The sequence below is a fragment of the Gouania willdenowi genome, chromosome 7 (genome assembly GCF_900634775.1).
Source record: "Gouania willdenowi chromosome 7, fGouWil2.1, whole genome shotgun sequence".
Taxonomy (NCBI): domain Eukaryota; kingdom Metazoa; phylum Chordata; class Actinopteri; order Blenniiformes; family Gobiesocidae; genus Gouania; species Gouania willdenowi.
The window spans coordinates 787,394-809,297 of NC_041050.1; the positions used below are offsets into that span (position 1 = coordinate 787,394).

General features: G+C 35.1%; 1 protein-coding gene across 3 annotated transcripts in view; it reads right to left on the reverse strand.

The window, feature by feature from the left end:
* Window positions 1–21,888, reverse strand: part of spryd3 (SPRY domain containing 3) — a 57,135-nt gene extending 35,247 nt beyond the window's left edge. For 2 of the 3 annotated variants that reach the window (XM_028453280.1, XM_028453278.1), the window contains exons 1-6: window positions 21,770–21,888; window positions 15,660–15,787; window positions 14,991–15,066; window positions 11,441–11,565; window positions 8,726–8,861; window positions 8,415–8,606 (exon numbers count right to left, since the gene is read on the reverse strand). In XM_028453280.1, coding sequence (XP_028309081.1) covers window positions 8,415–8,606; window positions 8,726–8,861; window positions 11,441–11,565; window positions 14,991–15,066; window positions 15,660–15,787 — 657 coding nt within the window. In that variant the 5' untranslated portion in view covers window positions 21,770–21,888. The remainder of the gene's footprint in view (window positions 1–8,414; window positions 8,607–8,725; window positions 8,862–11,440; window positions 11,566–14,990; window positions 15,067–15,659; window positions 15,788–21,769) is intronic. The other variant, XM_028453279.1, reaches the window with a different exon arrangement.
* Between the last annotated feature and the right edge of the window lie 16 nt (window positions 21,889–21,904).

Genomic DNA, 21,904 nt, shown 5'->3' on the forward strand with positions numbered 1-21,904 from the left:
CGACTAATGTGTAATCTGTGGCAATGCATGGAGGCTCCTGAATGCTGGTCCGTTCATAATCTAGTTTACAATTTGCGTACCCCACTTTGGGAACCTAGGGCGTAGGGGTTGAAAATAAAGAACAATCTAAGTTTCACCTTCAGATATAAAACATGAGCCAGGGCTGAGGAAGGTCTGGTAGTTTAACTCTTTATTTCTTTCTTTAAAAGATTAAAATCTCAAACAGGAACACAGTAGTAGTTGTTGGACGATGGATTTCTTAGTAACGACACTGATTTGTCCTGTGAATGCATGTACAGTAATGCTGCTGTAATAAATGAGAGTGATGTTAGAGGCCATTTCTCCACAAATCTAATGAGCTTATGTGTTTTATTGCAGTATAAACAAAGTAATGACACGGTTGAATTGCAGCGATTTTTCACGTCTCAGTAAATATCATTAGTTACTTTCTCTGAAAGCACTGATGACAGGACAGCTGTGACCAGCTGCTACAACAACACGCTCCACGTTAGACGTACTGAGCTCTCAGTGACTGATGGACGCAGCGTCTCAGCTGCTGGAGCTCGAGAAGGGGATAAATTAAAACCTGGATTTACAGCTTCTGGTCCGAGGACAAGAGGCAGCACGCGGCGTCCAAACCACAGCGCTACATTTGGCTCAGAGCGCTCATTGTTTCTGTCCTCACACAAATGATCAGGAAAATGACCTCTGACAATGTAAAGAGTTCAATGAGAGCAGCAACACTAACATCTGGAGGAAAAACATTCACTATTGTTGGATTCTAAAGCAGGGTCATTCATTAAATACAAAATATGTAAGAAACTGACGGCATCTAAGCAATAAATGACAGATATCAGTCCCAACACAATCTACACTTTACATGTCTATAGATTTTGTGACCAATTTCTATTTAATTAATTAAAATATTATGTAATAATTTGAGTGACTATATTTATTTAATTTGGGAAAATCTGGTCAAGTAATTTGAGGATTGAGCAGGATTTTGGAAAAATTAGGTTCTTTCAACGATTTTGAGAGAAATAATGACTTCTATCATGTTCTACAAAACATGATGTAGAGTTTTATTGAATTTGTCAAACTAAATCTGTTAAAATGTTAAGTTGCTGTTTTTTGTAAGTGGATTTTGTTGCAGGGATGCCAATATTTATGTTTTGATGTGACATTGATTAGTGCAAGAATTAAATGTAAAAACTGCACATACTGTAGGAGTGACTTACTTTGATTTATGATCTATTGCTGTGATTTATTAAAACTGTATCAGTTTATCGTACAAAGATGTGGTTTCTCACATCATACAATTGTACAACACGATTTATTTGGGTTATTGGAGGAAAGACAAACATACATCCATTTTCACGGGGGTCTGTCGGTGCCAATCTCCGGCTCTCATTGGGCGCTGGGCGGGGGTACACCCTGGACAGGGCGCCAGTCCATCACATGGCAACACAGACAGACAACCACTCACTCTCATTCACTCCTATGGGCCATTTAGAGACTCCACTCAACCTTAGTCATGTTTTTGGATTGTGGGAGGAAGACGGAGTACCTGGAGGAAACCCACGCAGCACGGGGAGAACATGCAAACTCCACACAGAAAGGACCCAAGTGAAAGACAAACAGCAGCAGGAAAATTTTTTATCTTTTAAGTCGATGCATCAAACTTTGAAACAGTGTGTTTGCCAAAGAGCTTTAAGAGAAGGACAAAAGCTGCAGTGGGGGCGTGTTTACACTGAGATGCACCTAATGCCTCTAATTACAGCCGTAGCTCAGCTGAACTCACAACAACAATGTTTGTGTGTTGACAAAGCTGTAGATTTATAGTTGTCATACTTATAAACAAACAATAGCTATGAACAATGCAAACAGCAGCCTCTGCGTCAGACACGGGACGCAACGTAGCACATGACAAAACAACAGCAAATATACACAGAAATACCACACAAAACAACTATAAAAGCACACAAAAGTGAGAACAATATACAAAATGATAACCGTTATACACAAACACAACAAAAACCAGGGGTGGGCCGTCAGGGCCAGCAAGGTCTTCTCTGCTGGCCTAAACATGCACAGAAAACTTCATGTATTTTTCTTTCAGATACATTTTTAAATAAACTTATTCTCCCTGGTCTGTTCTCTTTATGTCATATTTTATCTTCTTGGTTGCGCTGCTTCCAGTGTTATATATACTAGTACAGTGCCCATTGGAAGTATGTATTCATATAGTGGGAGGAGCTTAAGTAGAGTTGTCAATTATGGCTAAATGAGTATGTGTTTGAAGGTTGGATGTACATAGAGGTGTACATACTGTACTCTGTAGTGTTATAAAGGAGTTTATTTGTGGGTGTAAAGTAAAATAGTGTGTGTGATTTATCTGGTTTAATTCTATGAGACATGAATATGATTTGTGTATTTTTGTGTCTTACGCTGAAGTTGACATCTACGCATCCTGTGATTGGATAAGCACTCGTGAGAACCCAGAAGGCAGCTGTAAGATGTATCCTCTAATGAGCATTCATGCTCAGCATTGAAGCGTCTTAAAACTTATGTCAGAAACACAAGCGCACAGACACGGCTATCAGCGTTAGCCTCCATGTCCATAGAAAAGGACTTACTCATGGACCTGAAGCACACAGATCAAATGTATTATTATTACTGATATTATTATTACAACAGAGCTATTGAGGTCTTCTTAAGAAAGATGGATTTTATTTTCAAATAAACAGACGATCCATGTTGGTGAGTTCAAGCATTTTATTTGTATTTTTAATATGTTTTTGCCATTTTATTTTGTTAGTAATCAATCAATGGTAACAAGGCAAAACAAATTTTAAAATATATTCTGATCCACTGCAATTTATAATGTAAATAACATGGGATGCACAGCTGAGCAACATGTTCAGTTGTTTTTAGGGGTGAGTATTGGCAAGGATGTTGCAATATGATACGTATCGCGATACGTGCGTCACGATACAATATTATCACGATATTCTACTCAGTTATTATCAAAATTAAACGTAGAGATGAAAAATCAAGTTGCTGTATATGTTAATCGCAGATATTGATTATTCAGGATAAATTGAGTCAAAACTATTTGCTTCAAAACATCCTATTTATTATTTATTAATAGTGTTTTTGCTCATTTTCAATGTAAAAAAAAATACAGTGTTACAAACTGTCATCATAAAATCAAGTGCAACCAGTTTCTTTTCACTGAAACTACTGTATAGAAGTCTCTAAGTAACCATGACAACATAACAACGACATTGTAACAACTATAAGTGAGAACATTAAGGATAAATCACCCTGAGTTACTGACTATACACAAAAATAAGAGCAAATAATTTCTCCTATTGTATCATTTTAAACACTGATGTGAACAGATTATATGAAAATAAAATGTCTGCATACATAAATATTACAGGTATTACACACCGCCATCATAAAATATAGTGCATCAAATAACCATAGCAACACATTGAAAGCATTGCAACCACTGAAATATTGCACAAATACACAAAAATATTGATTAAATATCCAATAAATAAATAAATAAGTAAAACAAAATAATAAAAATCGATTTCAAATCAGCACCCAAAAAAATCGAGATATATCGTAAAATACATTTTTTTTCACACCCCTAGTTGTTTTACAATTGCATTTTCTCTAAAACAAATCCAAATAATGTGTTTGCTTTACTTTTAAAATTTTCAATGAATTGTTGGTTTTGTTATGGCCTCGTTGGTGTCTTATATGAACCGCGTCAATGCTCGTTTTATTGGACGAACTTGTTTAAGCTCACATATACTTTTGGTGGACTAATAAAACTTTGTTGACTAATCTCTAAAATCAGCTTTTAGTTTTCAGATTTGGCAGTACAATATCTGTGATCTTAGTTTCTTACTTTTAATTGTGAATACGAGCTTATTGAGTCTAAATGCTCTGGAAATTAAGTGTTGCTTGAACAGCCTATATAAAGAGTGATGTAATGTGCATGTGTGAGTCTGTATGGATTCTCGCACTGTGGTGTATATTGATGGTATAATGAGGTGTATTCATTTAGGTTGGACTCAGTAGGATGTCATTGAAGGCCTCGGGGTGAAATGCATGGCCCGCCACAGGCAAAAACAAACAAAAGAACTACAAAAAACAGAACAATATACAAAACAATAACAAAAATGCACAAAAATATAACAGAAATACACAAAACTACTACAAAAGCACACAAAAAATAAAACATACAAAATGACAACAAAAATATGACCAAAGCACACAAAACGCCTAAATATACAAGAGGATAAAGTGTAATTAACCACTCCTGACAGGCCGCTAACACAGCATGGTTACAGTTAATGTTTACAGCTGATTAATGAGAACTAATGACATCACACACAGACACACACAGACACACACACACACACACAGACACACACACAGACACACACACACACACAGACACACCAGGCTTTAAACCCATTATATCTCAATGCACAGGTTCAACAGTCACTGCTGTGAGTACAGTGAGTGGTTCAAAGCGAGGACACACGTTAATACAGACTTTATCAGCGCTGACAGAGTGAATGATGAAGGTATATTTGAAGGTAACAATAGAAACAGAGCGTTACAAAGTGATGAAGAGCAGGTGGGCTTTTATCAAACAGGACTAATGTAAACATGTTTCTGCTGCCACTGGTTCTCTGTGTGCATTCTGTGGTTTTCTGCTTTTCACTAGCACCTCATCAAAGACATACCAGGCTCAGAAAGACATTTATCTCACACTGATCCATCCCTCCTCCTCCTCCCCCTCCTCCTCCTCCTCCTCCTCCTCCTCCTCCTCCTCCTCCCCCTCCCCCTCCTCCTCGCCAGAGGACGTTATTATCTACATTCATCAAATAGCAGCACAGTAAACTTCTCCTATGTTTGGACCCGTAGTGAGTGAATCAGGTGCTGCTGGAGGAACCGACATGGTGGAGTTCATCATTAAAAACACTAATAAATGAGTAGAAAACACGTCCACACTTTATTAGTTTCATTCACTTGATCTGATTGGTCAGAACTTGTCCTTTAAACTGCATATTGATCAACTTGTGTTCAAGAGGAGGTTGAACTGGGTTTTCTCTTTTAGAAATCAATCATGTTTTTCAATGCGAGTCAGAAAACATTTGATCCCCACCACAACTATGGGTGCAACAACTACTATGCTTTTTATGCATGAGCTCCTCATGAGTTTTTAAATAAACAGGATATTGTATATCACTGTTCATTATGGCTCTATTCTCCCGTCTCGACTTAAGCTCTTTTTTACGCGCCTGCAGTTATACGCTCCTCTCTCCTACGCGTATTCTCCAGTCCAGGTTCCTGACAGGCCCACCGCACGTAAATCAACCAAAAGTGCGTAGTCTGTGAATGAAGGCGGACTGGGTCATGATGTCATTATTTTGGGCTGTCTAGACATCACAGAACATGGAGTTTTCCCAACTCTTGTAAATGTAGTTGAAATCTGTGAAAATGATAAAGCGCAGTTTTAATTTGAAACACTTTCATTGATAAACAATATAACAAGTTGATTTGATCAGATTATTGATCAGACTATTGATCAGATTACTGCAGTGAGAGGATTGGACAGATTTTTCTGTCTGAGTCACAGTTAAAATCTCTCTTTTCCCCTCATATTAACACCAGATTAATGTTTGTTTGGAAAGCCTGATTTTAAAAACTTCTTAAATTTGTGCATTCAGAATTCAGTCATCAAGCTGAAGCACGCACGCACGCACACACACACACACACACACACACACCTACCTTCCAGGACAAGGAGTGGTCGACACAAATAAAATATAATGAAATGTAACACATTTTGTCCCGTTTAAAACATGTTAAATGTGAACATAACGCTGATGGTCAATTCTTTGATCTGCTTGTGTGACTCTGTCTGTGTGGATTAAATTGTAACTAAGTCCATATTTCTAGTGCAATATAATGTTTCACCTTCTGGGGGCGCTGCACTGATTCTAGAATCAGAAGAACGTAAGAACTTAAGCAGACGGGAGAATACACGCAAGGCCAGATTTAAATGGGAATGCCCACATTTCAGGGAGGCTCCACCCAGAGGGTGGATGGAGGTGTGCAGGGACACAGCACCGCGGTACGGCTTTTTGGGAGAATAGAGGCCTACATGCGGTCGCTCGTTGCCCATCTTTGTATATTTGTAGACTTTCTCACTGGTTGACTTTAATTTATAAATCTATTCTTAAACTTCTACCAACATATTTGTGTTTATACATGTGTAGAAACATCAGTCAGTATAACCTGTGCTCTCAAGACACCGCACGGATGCAGGTCCCCAGAGTCAGAACTGAACCAGGCCTTTAAATGATCTGCCCGTTCTACCTGGAATGATTATGGAATAATGATGGAATGGACTTGAAACTGACACATCTTGTAACTCTGAGGTAGAGTTTAGATCAGGTCCAAAAAATCCAGCCCGAGCAGAGCCCGCGGGCATAAAGCCCGACCTGACACAGATCTCCAATGACCTGATGTTTAAGAGTAGCTCATTAACAGCCCTGGTGTCTACACAATGGAGAAGATGAGGAGTTACTAAAGCTTGGATGTATATATTTTGTTTAAGGTAGACTTATGTATATGTTTTTACGTCTATGTAGGCCTGTGTCATCATGATAATTGGCTCGTTACGCGATGTGGATATGCTAGGCTAGCCCTGCTAATAATAATAATAATAAAACAGCCTAAATTAAAACATAAATGGGTTAATGAAGCACATTTGTTTATTTAATATACTTACAGTTCATATACAAGTCAACACATTGCATATTTACTGTTAATTTCACGTTGCTTGTCTTCAAGTTAGACATACTAGCCATAAACATTTCAGTCATTACTGAATAAATTACAATTTAAATGTAGGATAATTCATAATCAATGTCATAAAATCAGTCAGGAAGAAATTGGATCCTTTAAATACACAACCTACCGTTAACATAATGTCTACTGTAAACATACGACCACTTTGATTTTGGGCTTCATGTAGTTCTATCTACGTTTGTTCTCCTCAGTGATTGGATCCATCATTTCTGTTTCATTTCTGTGAAATGATATCTTTACCTTCAGCCAGACGTGGTTATGACAGGTAAATAATACGCAGGATTTGGTCATTATACAATAAAAATCAACCAGACTGCAAAATCAGCGGTAAATAACGATTGTCAGGCAAATGATTACCACTTTTAAAATGTCAGCGCTCGTTGCTAAGTCAAGTGCTGACGTCACGCGAAAAGGTGTATTGTTCACTCTTTTCCCCACTTACGCCCGCCCTTTCCCTAGCCTCCCAGCCAATCAACACTCAGCACACAGTGGAACTTAACCAGAACATAGAACCCAGTATGTTACAGTACGCAGACCAGACTGAAGAACCAATCATATTTGTTCTCTGAGCTCCAGCAACAAGTGAGGAATGAGCAAAATCAGCAAATAATCATCAGTGAATGTGAACGCTGAACAACTAAACACAACGCTGTTAATATCCTGTCCACTACTAACAGAAATCACTTTAGAAATGATACCATAACAACATAGAAGTGTTTTTGTGTTTATTAAAAAATCATATTAAGGTAATAGAGATTTTAAAAAAAGTAAAATAAATAAATAAAGAGTTAAAAATGAAGCTGAGGGGGAAAATGAGGCCTGAACCAAGAATCTAAACTCTACTCTGGGAGAATTCAAGATAATTATAGAAGAAATAGAAATAGTGGTGAGCTCAAATTAATCTTGTGACTGTTATGTAAACATATAAACCTGTGTGTGTGTTTTTATTGTAACTGTTGTGTTTTTTGTGCTGCCATCTTGCCCAGGTCACTCTTGTAAATAAAGGATCCAGGTTAAATAAATTATATTGATATGATTGATTCACAACCAAAGTATTTAGTGAGCAGAGAAGAGGGAGAAAAATAAAGAGAAGAAATGTTGTGCAACTGAAAACCATAATTAGATTCCTCATGGGAAACAACAACAAACAGAGAAAAAACAAGGTGAGGAGAGACAGGTATGAAGGAAGCAAATATGAAGAGTTTGGATTGAAAGACTGATTAAGTTGATGATTATAAATCATGTTTGAAATGTCCCACTAACGTACTTTACACTACAAACTCAATGATTATAAACAGTCTACTATATACTATAGTATGATTAGAATGATGAGTGTTCTTACAAGTTTCCCAAGATGCATTTGGAACCTCCAGCATTAAAAACCTGAAGCACACTGAGGCTAAATATCTCTGATGATTCTCCACCTTTGACACCTTCACATCAGTAGCTTTTAAAACTGATGAGGGCGGAGCCTCTGACCTGTGATAGGCTCCTCCCCCTAGTCTTACCGTGCCACTGACTCTGACGTCATAGAGCCGTCCCCAGTCGTCCTCGTGGCTGTCCACCATCATCATCATGCTGTCTTCCTCGTCTAGGAACCAGTGGGCCTGCAGGTCCACCTTCACCTCCTCCCCCAGGGAGTGCATCCCTACCGCAGGGAACAGGCCGTCTGCACACAAAGGAACCTCCACAGAACCCACCTGAGCGGCAGCAGAGTCAGAGTCAGTGACAGACTCAAACCAACAACCTCATACTCCTCAATCATTAGTACCAGACCTCACAGAAAGAATGCAAACTATTTACACAAAAACACACTCACCTCTTTTCTATTTTTGGTGAAGAAGACCGTTGTGAGTCCCTCTTGGATGTTTTCTGACTGTATTCCACATCCGATCCGATCTCCACGAGCACATTTGGGTCCAAATTGTTGCCCCACTGGGTTACCATTGTACAGCCTGAAAACCAAGAGTTCCCCTTAAAGTTTGGGATTATCCTGTTCATTAAAGACTCTTCAATGAAATATGTAACTAGTATTGTTTTTTCCTTCAGATTCTGACATGCTGACTCTCTCTACCCTTCATTGGTGGTGGTGTTGTTCTTCTAAATGCAGCAGAGGCCTGTTGCTGCCCCCACAGGTCAGAAAAGGTAGTGAGTGTGGAACATAAATAATATATCTATCTACTGTATTTCCTTTACAGTTTTTCACAAAATCAAAGTGAAATTTCTAAAGTTTCCACAAAGTCTAATGTGTGTTTGAAGGTGTTTCCATTAAAAGTTGTTTTGGGGGCGGAGCCTGGTAACTCTGGTGAAATCTCATCCTGTGAGACTTCTCAGCAGGAAGATGGACGTTACACACCTCCTTAGAACATTCTGTATTCATAGGTTGTTTCACATCTAATGTGGCACTAATTATTATTAGTCTAATAATCACTAATCATTATTAGTCTAATAATCACTAATCATTATTAGTCTAATAATCTCTAATCATTATTAAGTCTAATAATCACTAATCATTATTAGTCTAATAATCACTAATCATTATTAAGTCTAATAATCACTAATCATTATTAAGTCTAATAATCACTAATCATTATTAAGTCTAATAATCACTAATTATTATTAGTCTAATAATCACTAATTATTATTAAGTCTAATAATCACTAATCATTATTAAGTCTAATAATCACTAATCATTATTAGTCTAATAATCACTAATTATTATTAGTCTAATAATCACTAATTATTATTAAGTCTAATAATCACTAATCATTATTAAGTCTAATAATCACTAATCATTATTAGTCTAATAATCACTAATTATTATTAGTCTAATAATCACTAATTATTATTAGTCTAATAATCACTAATTATTATTAAGTCTAATAATCACTAATCATTATTAAGTCTAATAATCACTAATCATTATTAGTCTAATAATCACTAATTATTATTAGTCTAATAATCACTAATTATTATTAGTCTAATAATCACTAATTATTATTAAGTCTAATAATCACTAATCATTATTAAGTCTAATAATCACTAATTATTATTAAGTCTAATAATCACTAATTATTATTAGTCTAATAATCACTAATTATTATTAAGTCTAATAATCACTAATCATTATTAAGTCTAATAATCACTAATCATTATTAGTCTAATAATCACTAATTATTATTAGTCTAATAATCACTAATCATTATTAGTCTAATAATCACTAATCATTATTAAGTCTAATAATCACTAATCATTATTAAGTCTAATAATCACTAATTATTATTAATCTAATAATCACTAATCATTATTAAGTCTAATAATCACTAATTATTATTAGTCTAATAATCACTAATTATTATTAGTCTAATAATCACTAATTATTATTAGTCTAATAATCACTAATCATTATTAGTCTAATAATCACTAATCATTATTAAGTCTAATAATCACTAATCATTATTAAGTCTAATAATCACTAATCATTATTAGTCTAATAATCACTAATTATTATTAGTCTAATAATCACTAATTATTATTAAGTCTAATAATCACTAATCATTATTAGTCTAATAATCACTAATCATTATTAGTCTAATAATCACTAATCATTATTACGTCTAATAATCACTAATCATTATTACGTCTAATAATCACTAATTATTATTAGTCTAATAATCACTAATTATTATTAGTCTAATAATCACTAATTATTATTAGTCTAATAATCACTAATCATTATTAAGTCTAATAATCACTAATCATTATTAGTCTAATAATCACTAATTATTATTAGTCTAATAATCACTAATTATTATTAGTCTAATAATAATTAATCATTATTAGTCTAATAATAATTAATTATTATTAGTCTAATAATCACTAATTATTATTAAGTCTAATAATCACTAATCATTATTAAGTCTAATAATCACTAATCATTATTAGTCTAATAATCACTAATTATTATTAGTCTAATAATCACTAATTATTATTAGTCTAATAATCACTAATCATTATTAAGTCTAATAATCACTAATCATTATTAAGTCTAATAATCACTAATCATTATTAAGTCTAATAATCACTAATTATTATTAGTCTAATAATCACTAATTATTATTAAGTCTAATAATCAGTAATTATTAATGTCTAATAATCACTAATGAATATTAAGTCTAATAATCAATAGATATTATGAAGTCTAATAATAATCAATAGATATTATGAAGTCTAATAATAATCAATAATTATTATTAAGTCTAATAATAATAAATATCTCCTCTTCTGTCCACATGCACCGCGTCATGTTTTCTCACAGAGAAGTGATCATGTGACCATGTGCGTCACTTCATGTAACGTGGAATTGTGTAAAAAGTGTATCCATTGATCTTTAACCATAAATTTCATATGGAAACATCTGAAGAATCTTCTCATGAAAAAAAGGAAATATTTTTGAGTGTTTTTTTTTTTTATAAATTCAGGTGTTTTTAAATGAGCCAAAACTATAAAAGAACAACTGTGTGGTTTCACTTACTTGCCGTTGTCGGCGTGGTAAGCTACAGAGTACGGCAGCCAGCCCGGTTGGTGGTCCAGACGATAGAACTTTGGCACCAGACCTACAGCGATGGACCCCCTCACACCTGAGTCCACTATGGTCACCTGAAGACAATGAGAAAATTCATTATCATTTGTGTTAAACCCATTGAAATCATTTAAGAAATATTATTTCTTAAATGAACAACATCAGTTGAGGCTTTCATACACCTTTACTGTAACATGTCAGCACTGTGTCAATAGAAACTCTAATCATTCATCATTTATGAGCCTATTTTAGCCCAGGAATGCATGACGACACTTCACAGACACAGAAGTCGCCCAAAGTCAGAAAAACCATAAAAAGATCAATCACATGTTCACCTGGATAATGATGAGATTTAAAAAGCAGCATACTGTAATATATCCATTCATTAATTCCACTTTTATTATCCTACAAACCATCATTTACGCCACATTAGAACCACTTCATGGTTTGCTTCATTTTCTTTTTTGTCAGATATCATTAAAATAATTTATTAGACAGCCATAGAAAGTTCAGTTTAAAGTATTTCACAAGTCATCACATGAATAAACTTTGTTGGGCCTGTACTGAGAAGCTGCATTTCCTCTTATCGCGCTAACTTCTAGGAATTATTCCATGTGTGCTGTACTATGACACTGGTTATCAGGTTAAATCACCATGGTAACTTAGGCTGAACACCGAACCTGGTTGGGAGTAGGTTCAGAAGTGGATAAAAACTGAGCCAGTACTAAAGTCCCACCTGTTTTTGGTCTGAATTATGGATTTTAATTCTTCATATTTTTAGAGAATTTGTCCTCAATAGTGACCTAAGTTGCTCTCCACAGTTTCTCTGTGATTGTGATTGGTCTGACACTGCCAACTCCGCCCCCTGTCACAGGAACGTGCATGTAGCCAACCTGGGTTAGTCAACGTGTTTATATCCTGCTTCATAGTACAGAGAATGTTTGGTTAGCTGAAGCTAACACACACATATCAGGATATACTGATCCAGGATATATTGATCCAGCTTCAGAGGACAGGCCCTAGATCAGGGGTGTGAAACTCATTTTAGTTCAGGGGCCAAATACGGAGCAGTTTATCTAAAGTGGGCCACAGATTTTAGGTGGGTAAAGGAGTAATTTATTCATTATTGTGCTCTAGTTTTCACTTCCACGTATAAATGAATTATAAAATATGTACTGATCACATCAAAGCAATAAGTAACAGAAATCAGTCCCCGCAGGATCTACACTTTACATTTATTTGATATTGTGACCAATTTTTATGTAATTTGATAACATTTTGTGGAATAACTTGAAGAAAATTGCAGGATTTGGGAAAAATGTCGTTATTTTAACAATTTCAGATTAAAAATAACTTCTATCGTGTGATATAAACATAGGGAAAATGTGAGCCCTGTTAATATAGTGGAGTTTAATTAAATTTGTGTATTATTTTGGAGATATCTACAACTGAATAAGTTGTGATTCATGTTTCTGTGACTTTTTTTGCTTTATGTACCCCTTTCTCTTACTTTAGGAACCCAAGTCCCCCCTTTGTCCGACTACAACATTTTGCTCAGAATTCTGTGAAAAAATACCTTTAGATCATAATGATGGAATGAATAGTGAAAACACACAATTTAAATAATCACATTTTGTAAATAAGTGGAACGAAACAGAATTTAGTGCCTCTTGAAAAGATTTATTGCTACAGTTTTTATCATTTATGTCATTTCCTGTATCAAAGATTGTGATGTAATGATGTACTTAACTCCATAGAGATCATCAACTTTTGTATTTACAGTTCGAGTTCTAATCAAAATAATTACTATCATCATTTTGTGTGTTTTTGTTTAAACACTGAAAATGTCTTCAATGATTAATGATTCTGTAATGGTGAAATGGTTTTGCGATTCCTGCTGACTACCAAAATAAAAGTTTAGTAATCAAAGATCTGGATGTTGGACTGGCTCTGATATACAGGTAACCACACACGCTGTAAATAAAGGTTAAACATAACCTCATCAATGTGAATTTCTCAGAAAACACATCAGAAAAGTATTGATTTGAGGTGGATTGATTGGTTTCATGCTGAGGTCAAAGTGTTGAGTGTTTTCACAGGTGAAGCATCTTCATTATAAACCCATTCACTGAGTTATTTTGGTACAATAAAAACATTAAACTGGGCACAGAGACAAACACAATCACAAGCTGTGAGTCACAGCCAATCAGAGCAACAAGCCAAAGTCCACAGAGGTAACATACATCACTGTGTCTGCATCACTTCTCTGAGTCTACCTCCTAAACATTGTGACTTCTAATGAGCGGCTTTGGTTTGTTACATGTTGTACAGGTACGTGTCCTAGGGGGCGCTCTACTGTTAAAAAGTGAGGAAGAAGTGTGCAGAAACTAAAACAATGGACGGATTTAAGTTATCCACTCATCTTTTTTGTCAAAGTTTTACTCGTCAGTTGATGATGAACAGAGATTTCATAACATACGTTGTGACCAGATGAGCATGTGCAGAACAATCAGAATTCATTTGAAGCAGAATTCAATGTTTACAAGATTGAGGAATTATTTAATTCAGAATTAAAATCAGAATAAACCAGCCACTTAATTTGTATTTAGGTTTAATTCAGAATTACCATTTCATTCAGAATGAATTGTTTACAAGGTCAGTTTAAAGTGGATTTAACTTTTATTCTGAATTAAAGAGGAATTAAAGCTGTCACATAAATGTGGCCAATGAGTACTTTCCTTTTGTTAACATTTGGTAACTGTCTAATTAGAAAAATCAAAATGAAGAAAAAGTGAGAAAATATAATTGAACAACCAATGAGAGCAGAGGATAGAAGCTGGTAATGACAAAGTTCTGCCACCTTTTGATGAAAAGACGTCCAATGAAAGCTGGAAAAATGAAGTTAAAGTTAAAGACTTTAAACAAACACTCTGCACGAGTGGATCATCTGTGTTCTTATTGGCTGGATGTTCTTCTACTGTCATAGCAGGCCTTTCATGTCATGTGGGGCTGGTTCAGAGATTTAGCTACATCTTCAGCTACTGGAATAAACATTCCATCTGTGGAGGATAAGACACAGACACAGCAAAGAGGAAACATAGAGAACCTGCAACTAATCCCTGAGAGAAGCTCCTTTAACCCTAGGACAGTGGTTCCCAAACAGGGGTGCGTGTACCCTTTAAGGTACAGGAGCACACTGCAGGGAGTGCTCGGAAAGATTTAATGAGTTTAATATAAAGCTCAGAAAAAGGTCAGCTTCAGGATTCCTGAGGATAAAATTGCTGCAGGGATGGAAAAGCAATCTATGGCACAAGCAGGAATAATAGTATGGGGTACGTGACCATAATAATGTGGATGGCTCCTCCCTCTGTGCGTTTTTAACAGAGAACCAATGTGGGGGCTGGTTCTTTGTTGTGTTTGGGGTGCTTGTGCAGAAACATGGAAGAATATAAAACAACCTCCTGATAAACAGCAGCTCTAAGCTTCACTATGTCAGTCTTACCTCGAAGTAGCAGTTCTGCTTGGATAGAGGACAACCAGCCACATAGCAACCCACTTCCTCAGAGTTCCCTTGGTAACTAAAGAGGAAAATTACAGGTTATCAACCGCTGATACGCATTAAGGTCCAACGACACGCACCTCACGCACGCGCACGCACACACACACACACACACACACACACACAGACACACACACACACACTAACAACACGTTTAAAAAGAAGTTACATCATTTTATCAAACACTGAGGTGAGGGTGGGGGGGGTGTGTATAATTTATAAACAAACTTGTTAATACATTAAAGACACATTTTACTTTCTAAACAAATACAAATATATAGTCGTTTTATTTATTTACAGTTTCTCATTCATTAAAACGTATCGTCTCGTTGTGACTTATATCTGCTTATCTTATTGGTTCTCTGTATTTCAGAGTTTTTTTTAATTGAAATTTAATTTTATATTGCAACATACAGAACACGACAAAAACAATATATACCTATACACATGATACACAGACATAATACAGTGCATACACAGTACAATAAGGCAATAGGGGGTCAAATAAACAAGTTTTATTTAAACTAAAAATGATCCTCTATGGTGAGCCCCAGTGATGTCATATTATGCAAACAGAACCTTTATGTCATAAATATGTAGAAACTGTCTAACCTGAGCATGTCTCCATCCTTGTGCAGCCTGGTGTATCGTTCCTGAGCCGGTCGAGCGTCACCGATGTCTCGTATCCGACGCCTCAGATTCAGAAGACATCTGTGGTGGAGCACATTGATGTCATCCATCTACGTTAGGGAAACGGGACAGTGAGAACATACGTCATCACTACTAGATCTGCTGTGCTCATACATGGAGGTTTCTACAGTTCAATGTGATGATTTAATGGAATAAAGATCAATGTGAAAAGATTTGATCTGCATGTAAACATTCACACAAACAAAAAACAACTTTGTAAATCTACAAAAACACAGATTTCCAATTCCCTCCAAAGGGCAAATGAACTCTATTAATAAATGAGAAATGTTTATCCCTGTGTGAGTTTATTAGATTAACATGCATGTCAGGGGTCAATAGTTGCACTATTTGTAAAAGTGTAAAATATCCTTGTTTTTACTTGAAAGTTTGTTCATGTATTTTGGACTGTTCTGTGGTAGCAATAATGCTATGATACCTGTTTAATATGTTAAATCGTAGGGATGTTGAAAAAATGCATCCATATTGATTTATTTATTATATTTTTTTAAACACCTTTATTTAACCAGGAAAGTGTTTTCCACTACAAGAGACATTATAACTGTACAAAGAAGAGCTGAAACCTGGGCATGTTGACCAGACTGTGGTTTTTCAATGAAATACTAACTTTCGACATTTATTTGTTGTTCTAAACATTTACCTCAGTTAAGTTACACTAAAGGTAAAGTTGGTTTAAAAGCCACAGGTAGATTGTATGTTATTTTTTATTCTAAGTTATTGGCACATGTCACGTTAAAGCCAATGTTTTGAGTGTAAATACATAATACATAATGTTCTCATGAAGGTGTACACATTTACAGATTTGTTGTTTCTTAGGCCATTAATAAAAAAAAATAATAATAATTGCAATAATCACCTTATACTTTAATATCGGGATATATCATATCATTATCGTGACCTATGTATCAGGATACAAACTGTATCGCCAAATGCCAGGCAATACACACTCATATTAAACAGGGCTGTGAATATTATCACATTAACTTAGCATTAGGAGAACTTTGTTAAAAATGAACAATACAAGACATGGAAACTTTAGCAAAACACTGAGAATTTTAAATGGCAGAGCATAAGTACATTAAAATAAAACCACATACGAAAACAAAACAGCAAAGAACAATTAAGGATTCAGAGGTTTTTAGCCTCTGGGCGACCGTGGCTCAGGTGGTAGAGGGTCGTCTTCTGATTGAGAGGTTGGGGGTTCGATCCCAGTACCTGACTATGTGTTGAAGTGTCCTTGGGCAAGACACTGAACCCTAAGTTGCTCCCAATGGTCGACTAGCGCCTTGCATGTCAGTCCTGTCCCACTGGTGTGTGAATGTGAGAGTGATTGGGTGAATGAGCTGATATGTAAAGCGCTTTGAGACTGTTTCAGTGGTGATAAAGTTCTATATAAATCATGTCCATTTACCATTTACCAGTCCATTTAGCTTTTCAAAATAATTCTCCTCTACATCTACAGAGCGTCATTAAGACATATAATTACAGTAGTTTATAAACAGAGAGCTGCTCTCTGCTATTTTGTCTCTTTTACTTTGAGAAAAAGAAATGCAAATATTACAGATTTCAACATAATTAATTTAACCATTTCAAAATAAACAAAATTGTCTTGTTTAGAAATTCTACAACATAATGTAATTAATCGTGATCAATTGCATTCATATTTGCAAATTATTAGTCACATTTTTTTTTTCTTTTTAATTGAAAGGAAAGAAAATGTGGTGTATAATATATTATTGTTGTTGTTTTAACCAATTGGTATATTTATTTATTTATTTATTTATTTATTCAGTTTATTTCCGACATGGTTACATTCACTTTTTTTTTTTTTTTTGTACATGCCGAAAAAGGAGACGAGAGAAGCAGTTTGCTTATCGAAGTCCCGTCCCCTGTTTTGAACACAGAAAATATACATCAAAGCTTGTCTCTCTGGTCAAACATTCTTAGGTTGTTCTGAACACAATTTCATTTTTTTTTTTTGTGTAGGATTTATTCTCATCTGTAGTCAGTGTTGTCTTTCTTTATTCCTCCTCCTCTCTGTCGTTGTTCGTGTCGGCCTTGTTCCCTGCGGATTTCATTCCCAGATGTTGTTTGCGTTCCTCCAGTTCAAAAGAAAAGTTCATCTTCTTTCGAAGTACTTGATATCTTCAGAAAGTTTTCTTAGCATACGAAGGATTAGAAAGGCACATACCCCATCATTAGCAGGCCAATGATCATGACCCCTAACAGGCAGAGGTCCTCCACATCTTCCACTGAGAGGATTGAGAGGCACAGCATTTGGGTTTTTCCCTTTCCATCCATGACGTAACCACTCGGGAATGTCTCTTTTGGACACGCTGGTTCGTGTTGTAGTGATCTTCTGTTCGTGAAGATTAAGTCGATTGTGTTCAATGACCAGTTGATAAATTCCATCTCGTTGATGTGTTGATCTTGTATTCATGTAAAAATGTCTTCCGAGTTTTTTCTTTATATCTAGTCAAGTTTGCAGCTTGTTTTGTCTCTGCATCAAGGTTATTCCAGCTGTTGATAGCTCTATTTACAGTGCTGTATTTTCCAATGTTAGATTTAACCCTTTCTTGTATAAACACATTATTATGTCTTAGTTCATAAGCAGTGTGTTTGTATGTGAAACATTTTTGTATTTGATATGGGAGTGTTTTAAGTGAGGCCCTAAATGCTAGAATTTGTGTGTTGTAGTGTATTATTTCTTGCAGTTTTAGGTATTTCGCCTTTTCAAATAGTTCATTTGTGTGTGTGTGTGTTGTGTGGTGCTTTATATAGAATTTTAATTGCTTTTTTTTAAAGTTTAAATAAAGGTTTAAGATACGTTTTGTAGGTGTTTCCCCAGATTTCTGAGCAGTAATTTAAATGTGACCCAACAAGGGAAGAATAGATTGTCTTCAGTGATGTGGTTTGTAGTATTTGTTGTAATTTCCATAGGATGAAGCTGCTTTTAGCAACTTTGTTTTTAACTACTTGTATGTGTTTTTTCCAGGTCAGTTTCTCATCTATCCACACTCCTAGTGCTCTATATTCTTTTACTTGTTCAATTATATCCATGTCTAGTTTCAGTCTAATATTTTCTGTTATTTTTTTATTTCCAAAGCTGATGAATTTTGTTTTGCTGACGTTTAGGGCTAGTTTATTTACATTGAGCCATGTTTGGATTATTGATAGTTCCTCATTCGTCATTTCTATTAGAGTTTTAATGTCTTTACCTGAACATAGGATGGTTGTGTCGTCCAAACAACGTTAGTTTAAGGCAATTTGAGACTTTGAAAATGTCGTTTATATATAGAATGAACAGTTTTGGCCCAAAAATTGAACCCTGTGGCACACCACATTGTATGGTTTGGCATATTGATATGTTTTGTTCAAAGTCCACATATTGTCTCTTATTTCTCATATAACTTTTAATCCAGTTTAAGGCGTTGTGCCTAATGCTGTAGTTTTGAAGTTTTTCCTCCAGAATATCGTGGTTTATTGTGTCAAATGCTGTTTTAAGGTCCAAAAAAATGCCGAATACATATAAATTATTTTCTAATGCATCTCTTATATTTCCCGTGGTATCAGTTATAGCCATTGCTGTTGAACGTCCTTTTCTGAACCCATATTGGCCTTCGTTTAATATATTATTCTCTTCTATGAATTTCTCCAGCCTTTTCATGAACAGTTTTTTCTAGAATTTTCGATAATTGCGGTAATATTGAAATAGGTCGATAATTGGTGAAATCTCGTTTGTCTCCACTATTGTGGATCAGTCTGATTTTTGCGATTTTCATTTGGTCTGGGAAAATACCATTTTTGAATGAGAGATTGCTGATATATGTTAGTGGTGGTGTTATTTCAGCTGTTATAGTTTTTAGTAGACTCATAGTTAGATTATTAACGTCTCTGGATTTTTTTTAATTACAGTTTGTAATGATTGCTTTCACCTCTGCTTCCGTTACTTCTTCAAGTGTTAAATACTTATCATTCTCTATATTCTCACTGTCAAAATGGTTCCATTTAAGTGTTGGATGTTGATATATTCCTCTCCCAGTCTCCATTCCAATATTTATGAAGAAATTAAGTTCTTCTGCAATTTTTTTCTTAATTGCATTCCATTAAAATATTTTTCATAATATTCTCTTTTTTTCTCTTAGGAGAGTGTTGACTTTGTATCTGTATTTTTTGTATCATAGTTTTGTTTTCAATGTTTTGTCTTTAAGATATTTTTTATATAATGTATTTTTTTTTTGCATGCGTTTGCTAATTTTTTTATCAATCCATGGTATTGTGTTTGTCTTACGTTTGATTGTTATTTGTTTCAAAGGGCAGCATTTATCATATATTGTAGTTATTATGTCAGTGAATGTGTCATATGCTCTGTTCACATCTTGTTTTGTGTAAACCTCCTTCTACGTTTCTTTTCTTATCTGTTGTTTAAAGTTTTCTAGTTGTTTTTCTCCTTCCAGTCTTTTGTATGTTTTTGGTTCTAGTGTTTCTAGGTAGATGTTGTCGTTAGTATTAAATATGATAAATATTGGTAGATGGTCAGAGATGTCATTTATTAATATTCCATTGGTTAGATCTGAATTTTGTATGTTTGTTAAGATGTTATCTATCAGTGTTGAGCTGCGTTTATTGATTCTAGTTGGTTTCGTTATAAGAGGCTTTAGTCCATTTGTGTACATGTAATTAGTAAAGTCTTCGATGTGTGTGTTTTTCAAGGGATTTAGAATGTTTATATTGAAGTCTCCACAGATCAATATGTTCTTGTGTTTAGCCTTTTCTATTATTTTGGTTAGGTTCTCATTAAATAGGTCTATTTTACAATCAGGAGCTCGATACAAACAGCAGATTAATATCTTCTCTCCCTTTGGTCTCGTTATTTTTACTGTTACACATTCCATTACTCCTCCACAGTTGTACTCATCGATTCTAGTATCTCAATTTCATTGTTATCTTTTATGTATAATGCCACCCCACCACCTGGTTTATATAATCTGTTCTTACAGACAAATTTATATCCTTAAATTTCATACCTTTTTGTTCATTTAGCCAAGTTTCTGACAGTGCTATTATTTCAAACTTGTACAAGGTTGTACAGGTTGTAATGTGTTCAAAATTTGCATACATACTATGACAATTGAAATGAATAAGTGACAGACCTTTTTTACTCTTGGTTTCCACATTGAATTCAATGTCTGTAAAGTAAGCACAGTCTGAGTCTTGTTTCCAGTGTTTATATTGATCTGGGTCCATATCCATGATTACCATCAGTAATGTTGTTGTTTAGGTGGATCCTTCGTATTTTCCCAAGTCTTCCATCGTTTTGATGAATATTGGTTTTCCGTTCTCTTCTCCCAGTGGTGTGATGTAAATCCTGCAGTTTCTTGTCCACGTCAATAATTAATGTTACGATTACATTGGAATATTGATTGAAAATATTCAGATAAAAATAAAAAGGATAATAAATATAAAATACTAGGTCACAGAAATTAGTAAAGATTTGCAAAACAAATATTGCACACATGATGGATAAAGAGTCAAATCAGGCATGTCATCTGCAGATTTAAATTAACACACATTATTGTACATTTAAAGCTTTAATTTCTCACATATAAATGTCAGTCTGACCTTCTTTACGTTCTTTTTCGTGTTAATATGAACCAGTGAGTTTATATGTAAACTGTCAAACCGCTACAGTCCCAAAGCGGAGGGGGCGTGTCAATGTTTACATCTGCAGTGATTCCATGCTAACGCTAGCTAAAGGTAATTTATTCTCACAAAGCGTTTACTTTACATTTCAGTCTTTAAATGTATTAAAAACGGTGGAGTGTCTTTGTTATAAAAACCAAAGTGATGAAACTACCACTGTTAGGTCATTCACTGCGGTCGCTAAGGTAACCTATGACCATCGTTAGCTTTAGCTTTGAGCGGATGTCGGTGTGACAAACAGTTCTTCCGTTGCCGGTAACAGCTCAGGCTTTCCCCGGTGTGACAGTGACGCTGTGCCGGTGTGTGTTTACCTTTGAAACGTCCGGTGGATGAGGAATCAGCAAACTGCGGTCCGTCAGCCATTAAGGGAGTCAGATAGTTTAGCTTTGGTCACCGAGCTTTGGGCAGCGAGCTTCAGCGCGCTACAATGACGTCAAGGCGCCGTC